Source organism: Lepidochelys kempii, chromosome 12, assembly GCF_965140285.1.
Source record: "Lepidochelys kempii isolate rLepKem1 chromosome 12, rLepKem1.hap1, whole genome shotgun sequence".
Lineage (NCBI taxonomy): Eukaryota > Metazoa > Chordata > Testudines > Cheloniidae > Lepidochelys > Lepidochelys kempii.
This window is the reverse complement of record NC_136391.1, coordinates 35,868,730-35,889,120: the sequence shown is the minus strand read 5'-3', so window position 1 is coordinate 35,889,120 and position 20,391 is coordinate 35,868,730. Positions and strand designations below refer to the sequence as shown.

The 20,391-nt window shown below is 43.9% G+C and overlaps 1 protein-coding gene across 1 annotated transcript in view; it reads right to left on the bottom strand.

Annotated features, from left to right (window-relative positions):
- The window catches only part of CRISPLD2 (cysteine rich secretory protein LCCL domain containing 2), a 40,438-nt gene extending 20,643 nt beyond the window's left edge, over positions 1 to 19,795 (bottom strand). The window contains exons 1-7 of the mRNA XM_073308093.2: positions 19,180 to 19,795; positions 18,566 to 18,826; positions 12,143 to 12,457; positions 6,308 to 6,426; positions 4,354 to 4,486; positions 3,393 to 3,508; positions 1,345 to 1,445 (exon numbers count right to left, since the gene is read on the bottom strand). Of these exons, the coding sequence (XP_073164194.2) occupies positions 1,345 to 1,445; positions 3,393 to 3,508; positions 4,354 to 4,486; positions 6,308 to 6,426; positions 12,143 to 12,376 (703 nt within the window). The 5' untranslated portion in view covers positions 12,377 to 12,457; positions 18,566 to 18,826; positions 19,180 to 19,795. The remainder of the gene's footprint in view (positions 1 to 1,344; positions 1,446 to 3,392; positions 3,509 to 4,353; positions 4,487 to 6,307; positions 6,427 to 12,142; positions 12,458 to 18,565; positions 18,827 to 19,179) is intronic.
- Positions 19,796 to 20,391: the final 596 nt, after the last annotated feature.

Below are 20,391 nucleotides of genomic sequence, written 5' to 3'. Positions count from 1 at the left end.
GTAGAGGAAAAGGTCAGTCCTCTAAGATAGTCAGGCATATTCACTGGAGACTGTCAAGAAAGGATCCTAACCAGTTAAATGGTCAGGTGGCTAAGTTACACAGCATGCACTACTCATTTCTCCTTACTGTGCTGCAAAGTTAATGTTCTTGTGCCCTCTGAGGATAGATCTACACTGCAGGTAGATGCCCGCGGCTGGCCTGTGCCAGCTGACCCAGGCTTGTGGGGCTTGGGCTCTGGGAGGCTGTTTCACTGCAGTGCCAACTTCCGAGCCCAGGCTCTAGGAGGTGGGATGGTCCCAAAGTTTGGGCTATAGCCCAAGCCCGGAAGTCTACACCCCAATGAAACAGCCCCACAGCCCGAGCCCTGCAAGCTGCGGGTTTTTAACTGCAGTGTAGACATACCCCAAAGTCCATAGTTAGGGGGAAAAAGGCTCCAAAGTGGTGCTGGTTAAATCCACTTCCCTTCACTTGTCCTAGCTGAAACCTCACTTTGCTTACATCCCCAGCAATGGAGAGGGGAATGATACCAACAAACCGATGACTGATCTCGCAGAGGAATTTCTCCCCTCCAGCCAGTGGTCTCATTCCATTCTCTCTTTTCTCTTCCATATGGAAATACATTGCATACCTACACTGTGTTTGCTTCCTCATTGCTCAATCAATTTAGGTGCTCAGGCGACTAAAAATCAAGCACCTAAATTGATTTTGGCCCAAAATCTTTGCTTTGAACAAGTCTCCAGTGAGTTGGTCTGCATCTATGAAAACAGGCTCACTCCTTCACAGAGGAAAAGGCTTATGTAGGTAAAGAAAGAAGATACCATCAACACATAACTCCAGTGCATTCTCTATTTTAAATGATATGAGCAATTTCACTGATGGTTTCAGAATTAATAACTGTTTTCATTTACTAAACAGAGCACCATTTATAGAACAAACCAAATGAGGGTGGTGTTGCTTGTACCTACAAAACACACAAGCCTAAATTCACTGGGCCAAACTGATCTGTGTTACACCAGGGTAACACAGAGAAACTTCCTTGAACTAATGGAGTTGCTCTGGATTTATACCAGTGCCTACAAGCCAAATTTGATCTCTAGGTTTTAGTTACTTGGCATTTCTGCTTCAGACATTCTCATATAGTACTTGCTTCACCTTATTCTGTATGTTTCAGAGTTAACGGTGGGGAATTAAAAGCACACAAATCTGTAACTGCTTTTAATGAAAAGTTTCCAGAGACATTTCTTTTCCAGTTTCTCCATATCACACAGCAAGGACCTAGGTGAGATCATTTGCGTTTCCCCATGATGCATTGAGCTGAGAGAAATAGCTTATTGATCACCTACCTTTGTAACAGAGGTTGTTCTGGCAGCTTCCTCCATAGCTAGGTGGGCATTCAGAGCAGGGCCTGCCATTTTTATAAGGAGCTTCTCCAATCCAGTTCCCTCTGAAAAAAGCATGTGAGAAATGTTTTTCTGTTAAATAGCTTCTATACTACACTCACAATTCCATTACTTCGCTTTCAGGCCCTGTGCCCGAGTCCTGCAGCCCTGAGCCTCAAGGCACTGAGGAATTGTGGAAAAAGAATGTTTCCACTGTAATTCTATGTTGCTCGATTGCTGTAAATATGGGAAAGGACCGCCAGTCTCTGATCTTTCCATGAACATACAACTTGCAGCGTTCTCACGATCACTGAGCAAACTAAGTAAACGCAGCACAGTACAGTAGTTTCCCTTCTGCTTCACAACTGGTTAGTCAGAGACTGGTATTTGCCTTGAGCTCTCTCATGTGTGTTCATCGCGGTCATCAGAGCCACAAGTCTACCACCATTTCTTTGCTCTCCAGATCATTCCAGCAGCTACACAGGCCAGCCTGGAACGCAGCTCATCTCCATTTAAAAGCTGTTCCATTTTCCAACCTGATGTCAGATTTGTGTCCATTTATTCTTTTGTGTAGAGACTGTCCAGTTTGGCCAATGTACATGGCAGAGGGGCGTTGCTGGCACATGATGGCATATATCACATTGGTAGATCTGCAGGTGAACGAGCCCGATGGCGTGGCTAATGTGATTAGGTCTTATGATGGTGTCACTTGAATAAATATGTGGATGAGTTGGCTTCGGGCTTTGTTGCAAAGATAGGTTCCTGGGTTAGTGTTTTTGTTGTGTGGTGTGTGCTGATGTCTCTAGACAACTTGTCTGGGAACATTTATCCTTGCACCCCATTTTCTAATGACTCAAAACCCCCTCAGTTTTGCCTCTGACACCACAGCAGCATTCTCCACTGTTGTGGTAATCACTACAGACTGACTGAATGTTCGGCAGCTGTCTCACATAAACTTGAAAGGGTTGCCACTGCAAGCCTGTTACTTTCAGACAAAGGCTTCATCTCATTTCATTTCTAAAAGGCCTGTTTCAGAAGAGTGCATGCATGTATATATATTATAATATTACATTAAACTTTTACATTAAAATCCTACATAGATACTGCATTCATTCAGCATGCAAGCAGAAACTCCAGAAGAGCCTTATAATTTGAGTATTTGTCCATTCAGCAGTCCTGAACTGATGATATGCAAAGCAGTTCAACCTTCTCCTGAGAGGACACACATGGTACAATCCTGCATGACAACGAGTTTCCTCAAATTGCACTCCATTTTGTAGGAGCTAAAGGTGCTCAGTATCTCATGGGCAGGGAGGGCTTATTGTTGGATGATAAACCCATAAGATTCCCAACAGTTTTCACCACCACAAACTGTGATGACTGTGTTCCCCCCACCTTAACGCTCAGCAGAACTCAATGGCGTCTGCAATCAGAGTGCCTTCATGTATATATTGACTTCTTTCTCCAGATCTTTCAGTGTTGTGTTGCCTTTCTATAACTGTATTCTAAACAGGGGCAGCTTTGATATTTGTGTCTTTTGCTGCACAGGGCAGATTTCTAAGGCCTACTAATTAAATATGAAACAATATTAACATCAATATCAATTTGCAGTCCTTTTCAGAAGCTGGCTCTGTGACCCAGGCCAAATCCCTTACTCAAATCTTGCCACAGATGCATTCATTCGAAGATTTTAAATGCAACTTCCACTTCTAGAAGACGCCCAACCCAGGACTGGCTCAATCCTGAACGCTTGAGTTATGTAACTGTAAGCTCTCTGGGGCAGAGATTGTCACTTGCTACTTGTCTGTGTAGCACTTAGCACAACGGGACCCCAACTTTGTTGGCATTTATGTATTACCATAATTTAAATGTTTAAAAAACTGTAACCACCCACACCTGATTGAAATCTCTGCACCAGATTCTATATTTGTTAAGCAACTGACAGCATGCAGTTTTAAGAGTTGCGGGGGGTAGGAAGGGAGGGGGGAAGAAACCTATTGTGTCTTCCTTACTTGGGAGAATAGTTGCAGACCAGGTAGACGGCATTCTCCCAGATTTCTCCCCAAACACTCATTTGTTTGCAGACGTTTACAGCACAGCCAACCTTGGTTGTTGTGGCCCAAACGATCTGAAAGCATAACACAGGCATTTTAAAAAACAGAATGCCACAAAAGGCACATTCGTTCAAGTTTCCTGAGTATTTTCATAATGACTAGCATTTATATCTCCTCCCACCCCCACAGACAGGCTGGGATACAACTTTTATAATAAATTACGCTGATGCCACTATACTTAATGCATATTCAGCCGAGGTTTCTCCCTTCTTCCTTATTTGTATTTCCTCACCCTACTAATGTTGTATACTATAGATTAGTATATTAATTGTCTTAATTTATTATCATATACATCAATACATTGCCATGGCACTCTTGTGGTCAGACATCTGCAGAGGTTCTATCCAAAAGCTGGTGTTAGCTCACGTTCCTGTGGCTGGCTGGTGTCGTTATGGACAAAATTCCCCCAACACACACTATTTCCAATTCCCCGAAATGTAGGGGGTGACCGTTAGGTCGTTTATCTGTGCCAAAGAGCATAAGGCTTGAGGCCTGTGAAAACGGCTGAAGCCAACGTCATACAGGATGCAGGCCTGTAGGTGCCTTGCATTACTGCTGAATGAAATGAATGCTAATGTAATGCCAACAGACCCTGGTCGTCGGTGGGCGGGATCGAACCTGAGACCTCCAGGGCTAAATACATAAGCCTCTACTGCATGAGCTAAAAGCCATGCAGCTGTTAGCTAAGGCTGTAGAGCAAATGCAATCTCTCTAAGTGGTCTCGGTGGGTGGGACTAGATGGGACAGAACACCGCACCCATGAGGCGTGTGGGTTACACAGGCTCTATGGGCTACGCGGGGTATGAGGGAACGCACCAAGTTCAGACACAAGACTCCATGTTTCCTTCCTCTTCCTTACCTGGGTATAGTGTGTGCACATTGCTCCAGAGCATCTTTCTGGACACCAAGGGTCACATTCGTGGGGATATGGGTAAGTATAATCTTTAACTTCGTCGTACCAAGATTGGACATGGAAGGCTGGAGAACGATACCTGAAAGACCAAAGATACATGATGAGCTGGATCGCTAACTAGAATTGTGAGTTTTCAACCCAACCTCAGCACGCCCGGGTCCTCTTTTGTTAATATGAAATTCCCAATAATTCGGTACAGGATAATTGTAAAGTGAGTTCACAGTGCAACATGGTGTCATCTTGGTACGGACCTGCGACTTTAACAAATGGAGGGACCAGAGGAAATTGTAGAAAAAGCCACCATAATATTTTGACCAATGACAAATCTCTGGTGTTTTACACACGGGCAGGTATTAGGGACTGTTTCTTTAAAATCCATGACCCAATAGGAGATTCTGTAGTATTTATAGGTTTAACTTTCTCTTCAAAAGCCGTTGACCTGAAACGTCCCCTTGGCTTTTCCACTCAGTTACAAAAGACTTCTAGTTTGGCAGAAGGCTGTATTTTGAAAGTAAACATCAGCTAGAGGTTGCCAAACATATTAAACAGAAAGTCATGTACCTATTTTACCACTAGACAATTCGTTACATCTGGAAGTACACTCTTATCCTCAGCAGCCGGGCAGCAGGCACGTGCAGTATGTGGTTTGGGCATGCAGTGCACTTGTAAATGCTGTTTGTGGCACAGTTGTGCTGTGATCCGTGCTTCTGGAGTTGGAACGTGAATGTCAGCATAATCATCTAGACAGACACTCATACACACAGTGCATGCTGCACAGGATGGGCCCAGGTAGCCTTTCACCAACTGTAACTAGCAGTACATCAAGTTGAGATGTAGCAATCCACCCAGGATGTAAATGAGCAGATGATTAGAATCACAGATGTCACTATCAAGGATACTTTGCACTTCCATCGTAATCTTTGTCTGATTACCTCAACATGCTTTAAAACCATTAATGAATTCTGTGTCACAGTATGTCATGCGGTAGGTACTATTGGCCCCATTTTACAGATGAGGAAACTGAGGCAGAGGGTTTATGGACCCAATCCTTCATACACTGAAATCAATGGCAGTTTTCTCACTGATTTCAATGGGAGCAAGATTGGGACCTACAGTACATGATTAGCCCAAGGTCACTCAGGAAGTCTGTAGTGGAGCCAAGGTTAGAACTACAACAAAGAAACAGATTGCCATTTGATGCATCTCCTCAGTGGAAAGCACCAGCAGGGTTCTTCTCACCAGGAGCTGGCAAAGCAATCCATGTGGATGCAGAAACACCATTTCCAAAGCTCCAGGGTTTTTTCCGGGGAGTATAAAACAAACTGTTTGCTCACCTAGAATTACATGGCCATCTGCAAGCAAATACAAAGTGGTTGCAGTAAAGATAAAGTGGGAAGTGAAAAGGAAATGTGGTGCAACGCACTTAGAGGATTTTTAACAGTGTTCAGACCTAGTGGGAGTGGCCAAAAATGGTTCCTGAGAAACTTCTTTTCTGAATAAGAGAGAGCAAAGCTGCATGAAACAGGGGACTTGGGGGTCAGGGTCCTAGATTCTGATGCCAACTCTACCACTAAGACTCTGTGTGACCTTGAGCAAGTCCCTTCACCTCTCTGTGCCTCACAGGCAAACCCACCACACAGTGAGGCTTAGTTAACATTTCCTAAACATATTGGGAACTGCTGGCTAAAGGCCCAATAGATGGTATTGCTGTATCTGTTTCACAGAAGCAACAAGAAAACATTAAGCGCTCTCCCTTCCCCAGCTCCTTTTTTCCAGCTAGTCAAGTTCTTTTTACTAAATATTGACAAGACAAACCTCCCAAACTGCCGAACAGGGCGAGACCCACAATGTCACTGTCAACAGATATGATACATTAGACACTCAGCGTTCCATCTCTTACCTGCCCCAGTGAACAGCCAAATTCTGACCAATGGACATAATGAGGCTGGCAGGTCCATGATCCCAGATGCACTCATGGGCCCAAGCCTCAGCAGATCTTTCCAGCTCATCATCCCAGGTCTGCGTGAGAATCAAAGGAACAGATCCATTGACAAATACTCTCAGTGTGAAAACGTCTTACATTAGACTTAGGTCAAGCCTACGCTACACAGCTCTGGCCGCACGCAGGCTACATGTAGCTACGTGCCGCAGTGAAAAGAAATGATGTGTATGATGTGTAGCTACACGTATCCATGAAAGACTCCAGCAGTGGGACGCTACATTGCTAAAAACAGCAGTGTAGACAGGGAGGCATCGCTCAGATGAGTAGAGAGCCATGTAGGATATGTACTCGGGTACATACCCACCGCCTTCAGGTGTGTCTTTACTTGCCCCAGCCATGCCTCATGGTCTGCACTGCTATGTATACCCTCGTTGGGGGGCTACCCATGTCCGTATTCTCTATGCTGCTCAAAGAAGCATGCAGCGTAGACATACCTTAAGAACCAAGAGACGGGACCAGCAGAACCTATGAGAGTTAAGACTTAGACGTGGTCCCCAGCCCAGCCTTTCAGACCTAGTATTATGCAATGCAACGGGGCCCTGACCTGGGAGTGAATTCCCCATTTAATAAAATGGAAATGCATGGATGCAGCACAAAATAGTCCCACTTTTCAACGTCTGGCATTGCACTTCTTGGGAGATACCGCATATGATCATGTCTAGTTCTGAGCTCCTGATTCTTCGGTGAAATGGCGCAGATGTGGGATGAGTGTCCAAACTTAACGTCCGCGTATTCCTCTTAACTACCCTTTTGTGTGCAACTTCAATGTGGAGTGTGTTGTTCTCGGAGCTGATTGCAGTCTATCATGAACAAATCTGGAGACTTTTCTGAAAGATGGATTTTTGAACATAGTAGATAGTGGTGTGTCGATGAACTGCAATGTGTTTTTGTGTTTAATTATTGATAGCCCTACTGACCACAAAGGTACTGATGGGAAATTTTATTGGGATTGAAATGTTGCTGCATGTGTCCATAAATAAAATAAAGCATAGGATCCAGAGGCAGAAAAGACCTAGTAGTTCACACCTAGTCCACCCAGGCCAACATAAGATTGTTCCCTGTTGAACATTTACCATGTTTTGGACTGCACAGGCTATGAATGAAAACGTTACTTTTTCCCTAATGTACCAGGAAGAAGATGGAAGGATCTTCTATCTTCACCAAGACAGGCAGCCACTGGGCCCAAACCTGTGAGGTGCTTTGCTCCCACAACTCTTGCAAAGGTCTATGGAAGCTGAGGGCACTCAGGATCCAGCAGATACACAACTATGATGGCATATGAGCAACTGAACATTTAGGGGCAGAGTCTGGCAGTTACACTGAGGGCCACGCAGGGTCACACAATGCTGAGCATGAGAGAAATGCCATGTCTCCTGGAGCTTACCTCACATACAGAGGGAATATGACCACTATGCGCTCCCTATTCCAGCCATCCAGCTCCACTGGCCAATGAGGAGCGAGTAGGGGGCCATGGCCCTGGTAATCCCTGCCCCTTTTTGGGTGACTTGTTGACTCAGAGAAGAGACTACAACTATGGTTGGCCTTTGTACATGGACACAAGTCTCCTTGTGGTCTGCCACTTTGTGCACCATATAAACTCCAGCCATTATCTGACTCTCTTCAAATCCAGTCTAAAGCCACGGAAGCGCTCACAAGATCCTAATGTTCCTAGTATTTCAGAGCTTTCCACCAGAGCCCTCCAAAGTGCAGCCTCAAAGGCAGTTGCTTTCCAAGTCTCCTAATTTAATGCAGAGACCATATGACATGAGCAATAGACCACTACATGGAAATTGACATGAACATATGTGCTACATCTTCCACTGGTGTCTATGGATAAAACAAACCAATACAGGCAAGAGACACTCAATGACAGACTGGGAATGAGCTAGGGATTTGTGTGTGGATTCACGCTTGATTAGGAGATGCTTGGTTCTGCCGGCATCCCATTACAAAACCACGTTATTTAAATTAGAGCTTCCATTTGCTTCTCTTTCAACATATGAATGCCTTCAGGACACTGGAATGATTCCATATGCAATAAATATATCAGCAAAATAGATTTCAGACTGTCCTCTGCTCTCTGAAGACCCCTTAATGCCAAATACTCAAATCAATATCTAAAATCAACATTAAAGCCGGAACTGCAGTAACCACCTACGCTCACTTTGACTAATTTAAATTCACTCTTTGGCAATCTGGAAGCGCCTGAGTCTAGCAATTTGCAGGGCAAGATGCAAGTCACATTAATTCAGGGGTTCTCAAACTGGTAGTCGGGACCCCTAAGGGGGTCACATGGTTATTACACGGGTAGTTGCGAGCTGTCAGCCTCCACACCAAACCCCGCTTTGCCTCCAGCATTTATAATGGTGTTAAATACATAAAAAAGTGTTTTTAATTTATAAGTGGGGTCGCACTCAGAGACTCGCTATGTGAAAGGGGTCACCAGTACAAAAGTTTGAGAACCACTGCATTAATTGGTTTCAAGTGTCAGCTTAAATTGTTGGGTTTTTTTCTTGTGTTCAGATTGACTGTAACCTAACTGCCATAGCAATAGGTAGCTGTAACCCAGAGAAAGTAAATACATATCGTATATTGGCGAATGTGACTGCCCGAGTCTTCACTGTGGTGGATAATCTCCAGGAAACGATTTAAAACGTGCTGGCGGTGAACATGATTCAAAATGGTTTCGTACACGTTTTACTTCTGGAGACTTGGGATAGTTTTTGAATGAAGTTAAGGACATAATTATGTACACAAAACACATGCATAGTTTACACTAACAATAGGAGCATGCACAATTAGGCATGCATGTGCTCACCTGTCCGGTTGGTAAATGTGACACTCGGGTTGGAACGCTATTTTAAGCTCACACAAGTAATTGGCTAATCTCAACCAACTCCACTGCCGTGTCAGGACTGGCACTCTACTCTCATGAGTGGCGTGGAACTGGAAAAGCAGATATTCTACAAGGTGGATTGAGGTGCGTTGGCAGAACCTTGGACCAGCTTGCTTGTACCGCCAAGTAATATGATCCCCTCCACATCCATGATTAGTAATTTCACTACTTTTAATCACGTAGAGGAAGGACAGGTTAACTCCACATGCAAGGGAACCAAGATACTTTCCTTCTAGGAATATGTGTAGCCCATCAATCATTTGTAGCCTGTTAATTTGTTGGAAAAATCCATTGAGAACTGAGAGACAATACACAAGTCATCCAGACCCTCTGGGCAAGGTAAGGTTTTTGATGTTCATTGCTTCTGACTAAGCCAACCTAAAGGTCACTGGTCTCTTAGAAGTTGCTGCTTATTTTTCAAGGGTTATTATAAACATGGAGCTTGTTTTGTTTTGGCCGTAAGCCATCACCATTACTACTGTTCTATAATAAAAACATACAGTGAAAGTCTATGTACTAAAGTTGCAAGGTGGTTAGGGTAATTTTATTTCTGGCCAGCTTCATCTGGAAGAATGTACACTGTTCACATCTGGCCTAGAACAAAGCCTGCCAAAAGGGAGCCATGGAACTCATTTTCCATTAACACTGAATACCACTGCTAACCTTGAACTCCATTACCCTAACACAGTCAAGCAAAACAGCTTGCATTGCACTAGGTTACGGCTTTATTGAATTTCTATTCTCTCTCCACTCTACTGTTACCCCACCCTCAGACATTTTTTCCCTTTGCTTGAATCATTCTCTTGCTTCAGTTAGATGTATAACTGCTCTCAGACGATAAAGGGAATATGTTGTTCAGCATACATGTATGTTATTGAACTGGCTACATCATTTAGTTTTGGTATATGTTGGATAATAAGAGATAATGACACAGCAGATTAATATCTCCATTTCCTGGAAAACATTAGCTCTCTGTGCAGCTTTAGGTCATAGAATCATAGACTATCAGGGTTGGAAGGGACCTCAGGAGGTCATCTAGTCCAACCCCCTGCTCAAAGCAGGACCAATCCCCAATTTTTGCCCCAGAGCCCTAAATGGCCCCCTCAAGGATTGAACTCACAACCCTGGGTTTAGCAGGCCAATGCTCAAACCACTGAGAAGTGTTCTGTTAAAACAAAGGATTAAAGTTAACTTAGCATTCAGAATGCGTGCAAGGATTCCCGAGGAATATTAGGTAAACATGAACACATGAAAGGCTGATTATAGTCTTTCCAAGAAGCACCAATTTATACCCAGCTTCTTTCTTCACAGCATACAAGGCTCTTTCATTTGTATAAAGTCTCCCATAAAACCACTAGAAAAGCACACTGAGCTAAGACAAACATAAAACAGTAACCATCCTGGACGAGTAAATAGAAGTCAGCCAGTGAACACTACACAGTTGAAGCACTTTTAAATCCCCAAAGCCAATGAAAATACATTTGGCTTTCTTGCATTGCTTTGTGTTTACTTTCTTGGAATCAATCAAGCCACATCTTCCCTTGCAGTATCTTACAGGCAGCCCGCAGAATATCGCCGTCTTCTGAACAACAGTGATACAGTAAAACAATTCTTAGGAGGGACTGTAACTCTCTCTCACTGACAAAGCAGCAATGACTAATAGCAAGGAACCTGGCACTCTGAAGGCTTATCTAAAGAGCTGATGCAATATTACATCTGTCTTTACTTCTACCTCTTCTCCCTTACTCTTCCTCGCTGTTCTCTTAAGACAGAGTTTTACATTTTTGGCATCCAGTTAAATGGCAAAAGGTATTATTAATAAAAGATGCCTTTTATATCACATAAATCCTTTCTGTACACGGTCTCCATTACCAGCTCACTGAATCAATCCAGAGACCGACAGACTGTCAAATTGGTGCTATTTTTGCAGTAACAATATTTGCAGGAGAGATAAATGCACAAAAATTATTACCCTCTGTCGTTCTCTGATTCCACAATATTTTGAAGACACCCCAGAAATAGCCTGTATAGAAAGCTCTATGGTGAAAATGTAGTCATCTTAATTGCTGCTGCTGGTAAAGACACATGTAACACTTAGACTTTTCAAGGGCTCTCTCTGAAGTGAGAGTACACATTGACCAAAATTGTATTTTGGTTCCTTGAGCTCAGGGGGGAAAAAACCAACAAATACCACCAATCCATCTACCACTGACCTCAGTGGGAGTCTTTCTAAAGATTTTAACAGATTGGGCCTATATTGCAGATGGAGAAATCCTGATCCTCCCAAGGTGCTGAGCATCTTCAACTCCCACTGAAGTCAATGAGAATTGGCGGTGTTAGCATATCACCAGAGGCACTGGGACATAACTGCGGCAATCCAAAGAACCCCAGGCAAAGGCGTGATTCCTGTAGGTGAGTAAATGCTTCTCAGAGATGGCTGGTGTGGCTTCTCTGTGCAGACAGTGGCATCCCACAATGCCAGAGTCTTAATCGGCTGAAGCTTCAACCGGGAGAATGGAGGTTAAATGTAAGGGAAAATGGGGTACTTTGATGACATTTAAGTATGGAATAAGCTGCTAAGGGAGGTTGTGGAATTGCCATCAATGGAGGCATTCAGGGCTAGACTAGACAGTATTGAGGATGTTTTATGAATAATGAAATCAGTCCTGAAACTATGCAATGGGATGGACTAGCTGACCCACTAATGGACCCTTCAAACAAAAACAATTCAGTGGCATAAGATGGCACCAGGAAACCACTAGCAGAATTTGTTACCGTCCTCTGGCCAGAAAAACTGCAGTGGTCACACAAATTTCAGTACCAGTAGTTGAACTCACCATATATTCCATGTTGGAGGCTGAAGGGTAGACTTCACCTCTCAGCTTGTTATGAAGCATCAAAATCTCCTCTTTGTCTGACCTTGGAATGGCTCTCTTGGCTCTGGAGTGATATCTGCTCAAAATGCTCTCGAACTGCGTGCCATTGGGCAAGAAAAAGCCTTGCGCTTCGTGCATCAAAACCAGTAAACATCCAAGAGGGAGGAACAAAGACAGGGCAGGACTCATGGTCATTCTCTACTCAATGGAAGTCGAGATGAAGAAGATGGAAGCACTCTGGTTTTCTCAAAGGCAGCTCTACTGCTCCGTACAGATCTGAAATTCAGGCGGGAAACAAACAGTCACTTAACCTACCACTAAAGAAGATCGACATCCCATAGAATTTCCAAAGAGGCAAGAGGCCTTGGATTCTGGTTTTTGCACAATAAAGGAGCGATGTAAATTTGAAAGTTAAATGAATTATTTTCACTCCTACACAGCAGTGATGAACCTCAATGTTTACCACGTCACAGATAGGATGTTCTGTCCTATTTCCTTCTTAAATTAGGCATTATCTAGATCTCATGCTGAATACTCTCTTTTTCCACATCTATCCTCTTCCACATACCATTACTCAATTTGCACATACAATCATTGGGGTTATATGAACTAATTAGATATGCCGTTGCACATGAATTTTGCAAGGCCAATCTTTTTGCCTGCACCTACTTCCAGCATGCCCACCCTGGAGGGAAAAGAGAGTTGCACCAATGTTATGTGCTCATAACCTCTTTGCAGCCCATTCCACATGCAGAATCTAGAGGGACCCAATGTAGCTCCAAAAATGGGTGGGACTGTGTGGGGGCGGAGCATTGCCCGGACAGCCATGGAACGCCCATAAAGATGGGGAAAATTGAATTTTCCTTTGGAGTATATATAGATTCCCCTTTGAGCTGTAATTTGTATCCATCAGGGTGAATCAATCCCCAGGCCCTTAAACCATCACATAATCCAAACTGTGCCTTTTCACGTATGCAGGGTGAGCAATGACACATTATTTCTTCCAAGTGTCGTCCTTAAAGGAGAACAGATCCTAACAAAAGGGAAAGCAAACTTCCCCAGCAGCCAAGTCACAGAGGTCAGACATGAACTACAGCTATTTCAGAGGCCTCCGCCTGCCAATAGACTCAGGCAGAGCCAGCTGCCAGCTCCCAGAATCTCTGTATGTTTATGTGAAAATGTCATCGTAATATCAAAGCAATCAAAATTCCTGTCTGCAAGTGACGCACTGGGGTGTTCTCACTGACGCTGTTACTGCACTTAGCTGGAGACAGATGTGCAGCCAGTTATATGAATTATTACAGATTAGGAGAGGAGCTGGAGTAGATTTCCCTTCCTCCTCTTAAACAGGAACCACTTCTGCACTGCTCGGTTGCCATGAGTCAGCCTGCCTTTAATGGGGAGGGTTAACCAGAGAGGAATGGCTGGCCCTAAATTTAAATGTGCTGACTTGATGATGGTTTGAATCTCCAGCCTTAATCATCCATGTCCTCAATTGCAAGGCCCCCTCTCTGTCCCTTCCTTCAGACGCACCTGTAATCTTCAAGCAAATTCTCCACCCTGATTCTCCTCATTAATAGTCCACACTTACTCCCTCACCTGAGGGCCATTTATCTTGGCTTATATAGATACTATGCTGTCTCTTACTAGAGGTTTGTCCAGTTTGCTGTGATCTCAAGTGGGACCGGTAATAGCTACCATCATAGGAATAATACGTAATAGGGTTTAAACATTCACACTGCACATCCAACAGTGGAACTATCCAGTCTCCTCTTCATAAAACCAAAGTGGTGAATAAAGGACTTCCAGTGTTATTCCATGAGGCTTGCAATCTGGGAACCACCATGCCAACGGGAACAACTGTATGTCAGGGCAGCTCTACAAAGAGGGAATATTCCAAGAGATGAGTCTTTCCCTCGTCAAAACTATCCCTAATGCTGTCATTTTAAACAGCCTTTTGTGTGATAGCAGTTAGAGCCCCTTCCTGAATAGGCCCGCAAATATTTTCTTTAAGTGACAGTTCTGCAGATTTTACTGTTTAAATTTACAGCATAGCAAATTACCGCTACATCTTCCCCCACTGGGTGTTCTGAAGCAGGGGCATTCATGGCTTGATAGCGTTAAATGTGTTTGGAAGAGGTGGTTCATTTTCTTTCTTGCAGAGTGTTATGTCTTTAAGGGGACAGCAGAACTGCTTTTAATGGTGGAAAAACATAAATCAGAGCATGCTCTATATTTAAATCTAGAAATATTTTGCTTCCAATCTAATGGAAATGCAGCCAGGTGTCAACAACAGCTTTTTAGGCAGGGGTGCAGACCCAGCACGCAATTATTTTGATGAGGACAATGCTCAGAATGCAAAACGTAAAGGGTTTAATTTTCTGAGGTGCTGAGCTCCCAAGACTCTAGTTGAAGTCAAGGGGAGCGTCAACCCCCTAAAAATCGAGCCCAGGGCCTATGTTGTCCCAGCATGTGTCTAGCGCAATGTAGCCCAAATCCCTGACTGAGTCTCCTAGGTGCTACTGTGGCACAAATAAACAACCAACCACTAATACTTTTTCCTAAGCAAAGTGTTAAGCAGTTGAGCTGGGCTTTCCTAAAGCAATGGCGATCACGATAATGCCATGCAAAGAAAATGTCTTAATTACTTCACTAGAATACTTCCTTGCTTTATAGAGGCAGTGTAACATGCAAGCGTCATCCCCATTCAGTGTTTCATTGGTTAAATAGAGGTTGAATTAGGCCAGTAAGATCCTTAAAGGCACACAATTTCCATTTGTTTAAAAGATAAATATTGTTTTAACCTCGTTCTCTTCTCGGCATTGTTTGCTGGCACAAACCCCTCCATAAATGAAGCCTAACTGGCTAGGTGGGAAATGAGCTGTTACTTTTGTAGACCATCTGGCCCAAGACAGGGAACAATTCCTACTTTCAGATACTTCCCTAAGAGGTTTTAAATAAAGATGATCTGCCGTGGCTATTTATTATGAGGAATTTTAAATGCAGCCTGCTTCTTAGGGTATGGCGGAGAGAAGCAGACAGCTGGCATAGCTATACCTACTGACCTAGATTTACTCCCTTTTCTAACCAGGGGCCCCGTCCGCCACACAGTGCAGGTACAAGAAATTGTAACTTGAGAATCAGCTGAATCATCTGACAGCCCAGAGACATACCAAACTTGTTACTACGTGATGAAGTCAACATGTCAAGTCCTCAACAGACCCTTGGCTACTTTGTTCAAGCCCTTCAGCTGCTAATCAACACAGTGTAACAGATGGTGCATTATTCTCTGAGTCCTCTCCTCTGCTTGTGAATTAACAGCATGATCCCTTCTCCCCAACTGGGCTGCCTTGAAACCTAGTTTTAATGTTCGTGGACTAAGTATTCAGTCCCTGCTTCAAGTACTTGACTTTCAGGTAGGGGGGAAGTATCATTTCCAGCACTCTGTGCTTTTAGACCAGACAAATCACCCATTGCATCCTCTGTGAATGTGCATCCATAGGATCACTGATTTCAATTAGAAATCAAGGAGAGGTTTGACATTAATTTCAATGGGGCTAGAACTTGGCCCAAAGACATTCAGTTGCACCAGTTTCCCAGGTGAAGGGAATTATCTGAACAAATAACTCTCCAGCATACCAAAGAGGGTATGGAACGATGAGTGAAATGGAGGGAGTGCCATTGGGTGGGGGGGAATAAACATGCCAGTATAGTAGGTAGTTACCCTATTTATAAGATGGCAAGGGTCCATCTTGTCTAGTAGCCTGTCACTGACAGCGACCAGATCACTGGCATCCCAATGGTGGAAACTCTTTGGACGCACATGGTGTGCGAGTTGGAAGTTTGATAGCTTCCTCAACCACTGTCCCAGCTGACTAAACTTTGCTTTATTCAGGGGACGGGGAGAAAGCATTTCTATGACCTCTTTTCAAGCGCATCAGGCTCATGGTATCGATGCCATGGTAACATCTGGGACTGATCAGAAACCAGTGAATCGGCAGAAACTGTCTCCAGAACGTTCAGACGTGAAGGCATCTCACCGGCCAAATATACAGGAACTCCTCACTTAACGTTGTCCCGGTTAAGGTTGTTTTGTTGCTGATCTATTAGGGAACACGCTCGTTGAAAGTTGTGCCATGCTCCCTTATCACATCCTTTGGCAGCCACCTGCTTTGTCCACTGTTTGTAGGATTCTCTGGAAGAGCAGCCCTTTCTTGTGGGGATTAGAACCAGGAGGGCCAGCAGCCCCCCTACCCCATCGGCTCCCCTAAATTCCCTGTAAGGTATGTGGCTCAGCAGCTGCTCATCAGCAGTTCAGGTGACCACGCAGCTCCTGCCCTGCCCTCTGCCTTGGAGCTTCTCCCTGGAGCTCCCTGCTTGCTGGGGGAAGGGGAGAAGAAGGGTGCTGATATCAGGATGTCCCCCTGCTCCATACCCCCTCTCCACAAAGAGGTGGAGGGGGACAGGGCTCGGGGACAGAAAGGAGGGAGCTTGCTGGAAGCTGTTGCTTCTTGTCTGAACTGGCTGATCTGCTTAAAAGGGCAACATACTTGAAGTGCGGTCAGCAGACTTAAAGGGGTAATGCACCTCTCTCTCTCTCTCTCACTCCAGCACTTTGGAAAGTCAGCACTTGTGCAGCCGTCCATGTGCCGTCAGGAGGAGGGAGTGGTGCACTCCAGCTGGATCACGTGGGCTTATTACCATGTCAGTTTTTGCAGGGAAGTGTTTGCAGTGACTGACCTGCATCTATTGTGTTTCCTCCCTCCTGCCTCAGTCCACGCTGCCTTGTAGAGTGTGAGGCTACATTAACAACAGTGTGTTAACCCTTGAGGGCTCAGCCAAGTGCTAGTTCATCATTTAGCAGCAAGGCATTCCCTGGGAAATATCCCACCCTCTGACTCCATCACCTCAACCAAGCTTCGCAATCATTCATTGCTGTGGACAGTATTAAATTGTTTAAAGCTTATACTATATATGTATACAATGTCTTTTCTCTGGTGAAAAAAAATTTCCCTGGAACCTAACCCCCCCACATTTACATTAATTCTTATGGGGAAATTGGATTCGCTTAACATCATTTTGCATAAAGTGGCATTTTTCAGGAACATAGTTACAATGTTAAGCAAGGAGTTACTGTATTTCAACTGGGGACAAAGGAAGAAGTATTTTCTGAGATCTGAAGAGGTCATATTTAAATGGGCTTTGAAAAGACCGTTGACAAAAAGTTACTTCCTAGACTAATGGATAGCTTGTGATCTCAGACAGTAGAAGCACGGGTAACCTCTAGAAGCTGCCATGCAAAACTCCCTACTCAACCCACAGGCAAACAGACAAAGTCAGCCTCAGTGTGGTGTCCTCACCAGACCTTAAAATGCTTTATTGTTATTGATCTCTAAAATGCCCCCTAGTTAAATATTAAAATGGTTGGATTATTCTCCTGATTATACATGCTACTACTGCAAATATTTGCAGTGCCACGGGATATTATACACAGAGAAGGCAGAGGAAATGGGCAAATGCAAGAGTTAACATAGGATGCCAGCAACAACTCAAAACCAGCAAAGCAGAGCCCGTGGTGGATCAGATTTTCACTCACATACATAAACTCAAGATTAAAGCACTATGCCCACTGTATATTTTGTGTATGCAGCCTTGTCTTTTTAGCCAACATGCACATATTTGAGGCTTTACAAAGTTGTTGGGTTTTTCTGCAAACATAATCCCAGCAGAATATTCAGAGTGAAATTACAGATGCTGTGACTTAGAACACGTTGTCATCTTTACCGCCTAAAACTGTAAAATCTATGTTTTCAAGGTCAGAGGTAAAATGTCTGGATCTACCATCGTCCACTCTAGTGTAATACAAGAGGGTGAGTTTCTACCTAAAGCTATACTAAAAGTTGTTTTTTTTAAACTGTTAACAGAAGTTACCTCGTTCTACTAGTATTTGAAGGTTTAGTCACAGACCCAGTTTAGATTCATAAATATAATAAATAACTTATATTTAATAGTTTATATAAATAGTTTATAAAAGTTTAAGAAACACTCAGTAGATGTTTTAATAAATGGTCAGTCAATTATTAGAGGTTATAGCATCCAACAGGTCTACTGGTTGATTACAATTATCAGTGACACTTTCCACTTATGTGCTTAGAATGTCTATAACCCTAGTAATGCTATTTATGTAACAACATCTATTACTTTGTTAACCTCTTATGAACTATTTATAAATGGAACTTTACTATTAAAGTGCAATTTGGCATCACACACAATCTTTTGGAGACGTTATTAAACGTCTACGTCTGTAACACTGAGATTTTTGTTACACACAACAAAAGGTTTAAAACAAGTGTCAAAAATCTGGTGTTAAAATTTAACACTTACCTCTCAAAATCTGCAAGTCCACCAGAAGCCAAAACTCCTCAAAAACCTGCTTGTGGAAAATAAATTATATATTTTAAATATGAAAACAGGGAGGGAGGGAGGGAAGTGACAACTGTCTCTAGATGCAATGAATGCTAAGGTCTCAGCACAGCTGGTAGTGATGAATGCTGTTCTCACAGAACTTCGCCACCAATATTTATACTCTCCAGGGTTATGATCATTTCTTGGCCCTCTATGATCTTGGCAACTGCTCTTTATTTTCTGAGAAAAGGAAAAAATAGAGGGGTGTCATCAAATCTCTCAGGGCAGCCGGGAGATACCATCTAGCCCAAGAAAACTGAGAATCGCCCTACCAAATGGAGTAATATAACAGAGAGAGAGAGGAAAAAAAAAAACTGGGGGCGGGGGGAGGAGACAGAGACGGGGAGAGGAGGGACCAATAATTAAAACCAAATGATAATTTACAAGTTTTCCATGAAACCAGCTACACGGATGGGGCCAGAGAGACAGGGCTCTGGACTCAGATTTAATTCACCAGTGAAATCCAAAGAGATCACTTAGCTGCAGCCCTTGAAGTAAAAAAGAGCCCAAAAACAAAACCCCAAACCACTAACTCGTAATTTTCCAAGGATCAGTCGAGTCGAAGCTGCGGCTCCGCCTGTTCCGAAGTTTCTGGCTGCGAAGGAGAGATGGGAAATGCGATCCCCAGCTAAGCAAGAGCCTCCTGCCCGCAGCAGAAAAGGATGGGGGGGAGAGAAATCAAAGGAAAGGCTTTAACTGCAAAACAAACCAATTTAGATTCAAAGGCAGGGAGGAAAGGGGGGGGGGGTGCAGCGTAAAGCCCTGCAACCAAATTGCCTTATGAACCAAGCCAAACGAGAGACCGGCGAGGTGACAGCGTGTGCTTGGGAGGAAGGAGAGGTGGGGAACCGCTGCAAGAAGGAAAATCGCAATTCAATGGCTGCAAACGTCAGTTCATCTCCCAAGGCTTTGCTGTCACTTTGCAAAGCTTTCTTCTCTCCCCTCGCCATGCCGCTCGTCCGCGTGCTGAGAGGGACGCCAGGGGGCGCTGCTCCGCAGTTGCCGAGAAGCCATTGCCCGTCTGAACCTGACTCCTGGCGGGCGGGGCGGGTCAGCGTTCAGGGCAGGGGCGAGCGGAGCCGGACCGCGCTTGCAGACTGCAGCCGGGATGTTCCCGAATCGCCTGTGTACTTAGCTCCGCAGAGAGGCGCTGCCAGTCCCGGCTCCCTTTCATTAAAAACAGAAGAAACAACAAAATAACTGTGACTGATGGCTAAGAAGCCACCCTGTGGATTTTAGAGCAACGCATTGATTCCAACAGGGTTTTGGTGGCTGTCAAAGGGAGTGCTTTGGGCAGAAGAGAATTTGAATGTAAAAGGCTAGGGAAATAAACCAGTGAAACCAATACTCTGCAATCCATTGGTTGAATGAGAATCCCTTAGTTACTCTCTCTAGGGGCATTCAAGAAAGATGGAGGCAGAAATGTTGGTATGTGTACACACAAATACACACACGAGAAACCACCAAGGTCTTTTTAAAACAGTCTGGATCATTTTCTCTTTTAAACTGCTGCCCAATGTCTTTCCAACAGTCAATAGCTTATCCCATCAATCCTTGTCTGAAGACTGCGACTCTCAGAGTATTCTTCAAAGAAGGATATATTTAAAACACAGCAAAGCTTGCAAATCAAAAATAGATTTATCTTACTTGATTTACAGATTATTAGAAACACCATCTTCATTAAATAAGAAACAAGGCCCGCTCTCTCCAGTACAGTGGGCAATTTACCAGTGGGGGGAACCCCC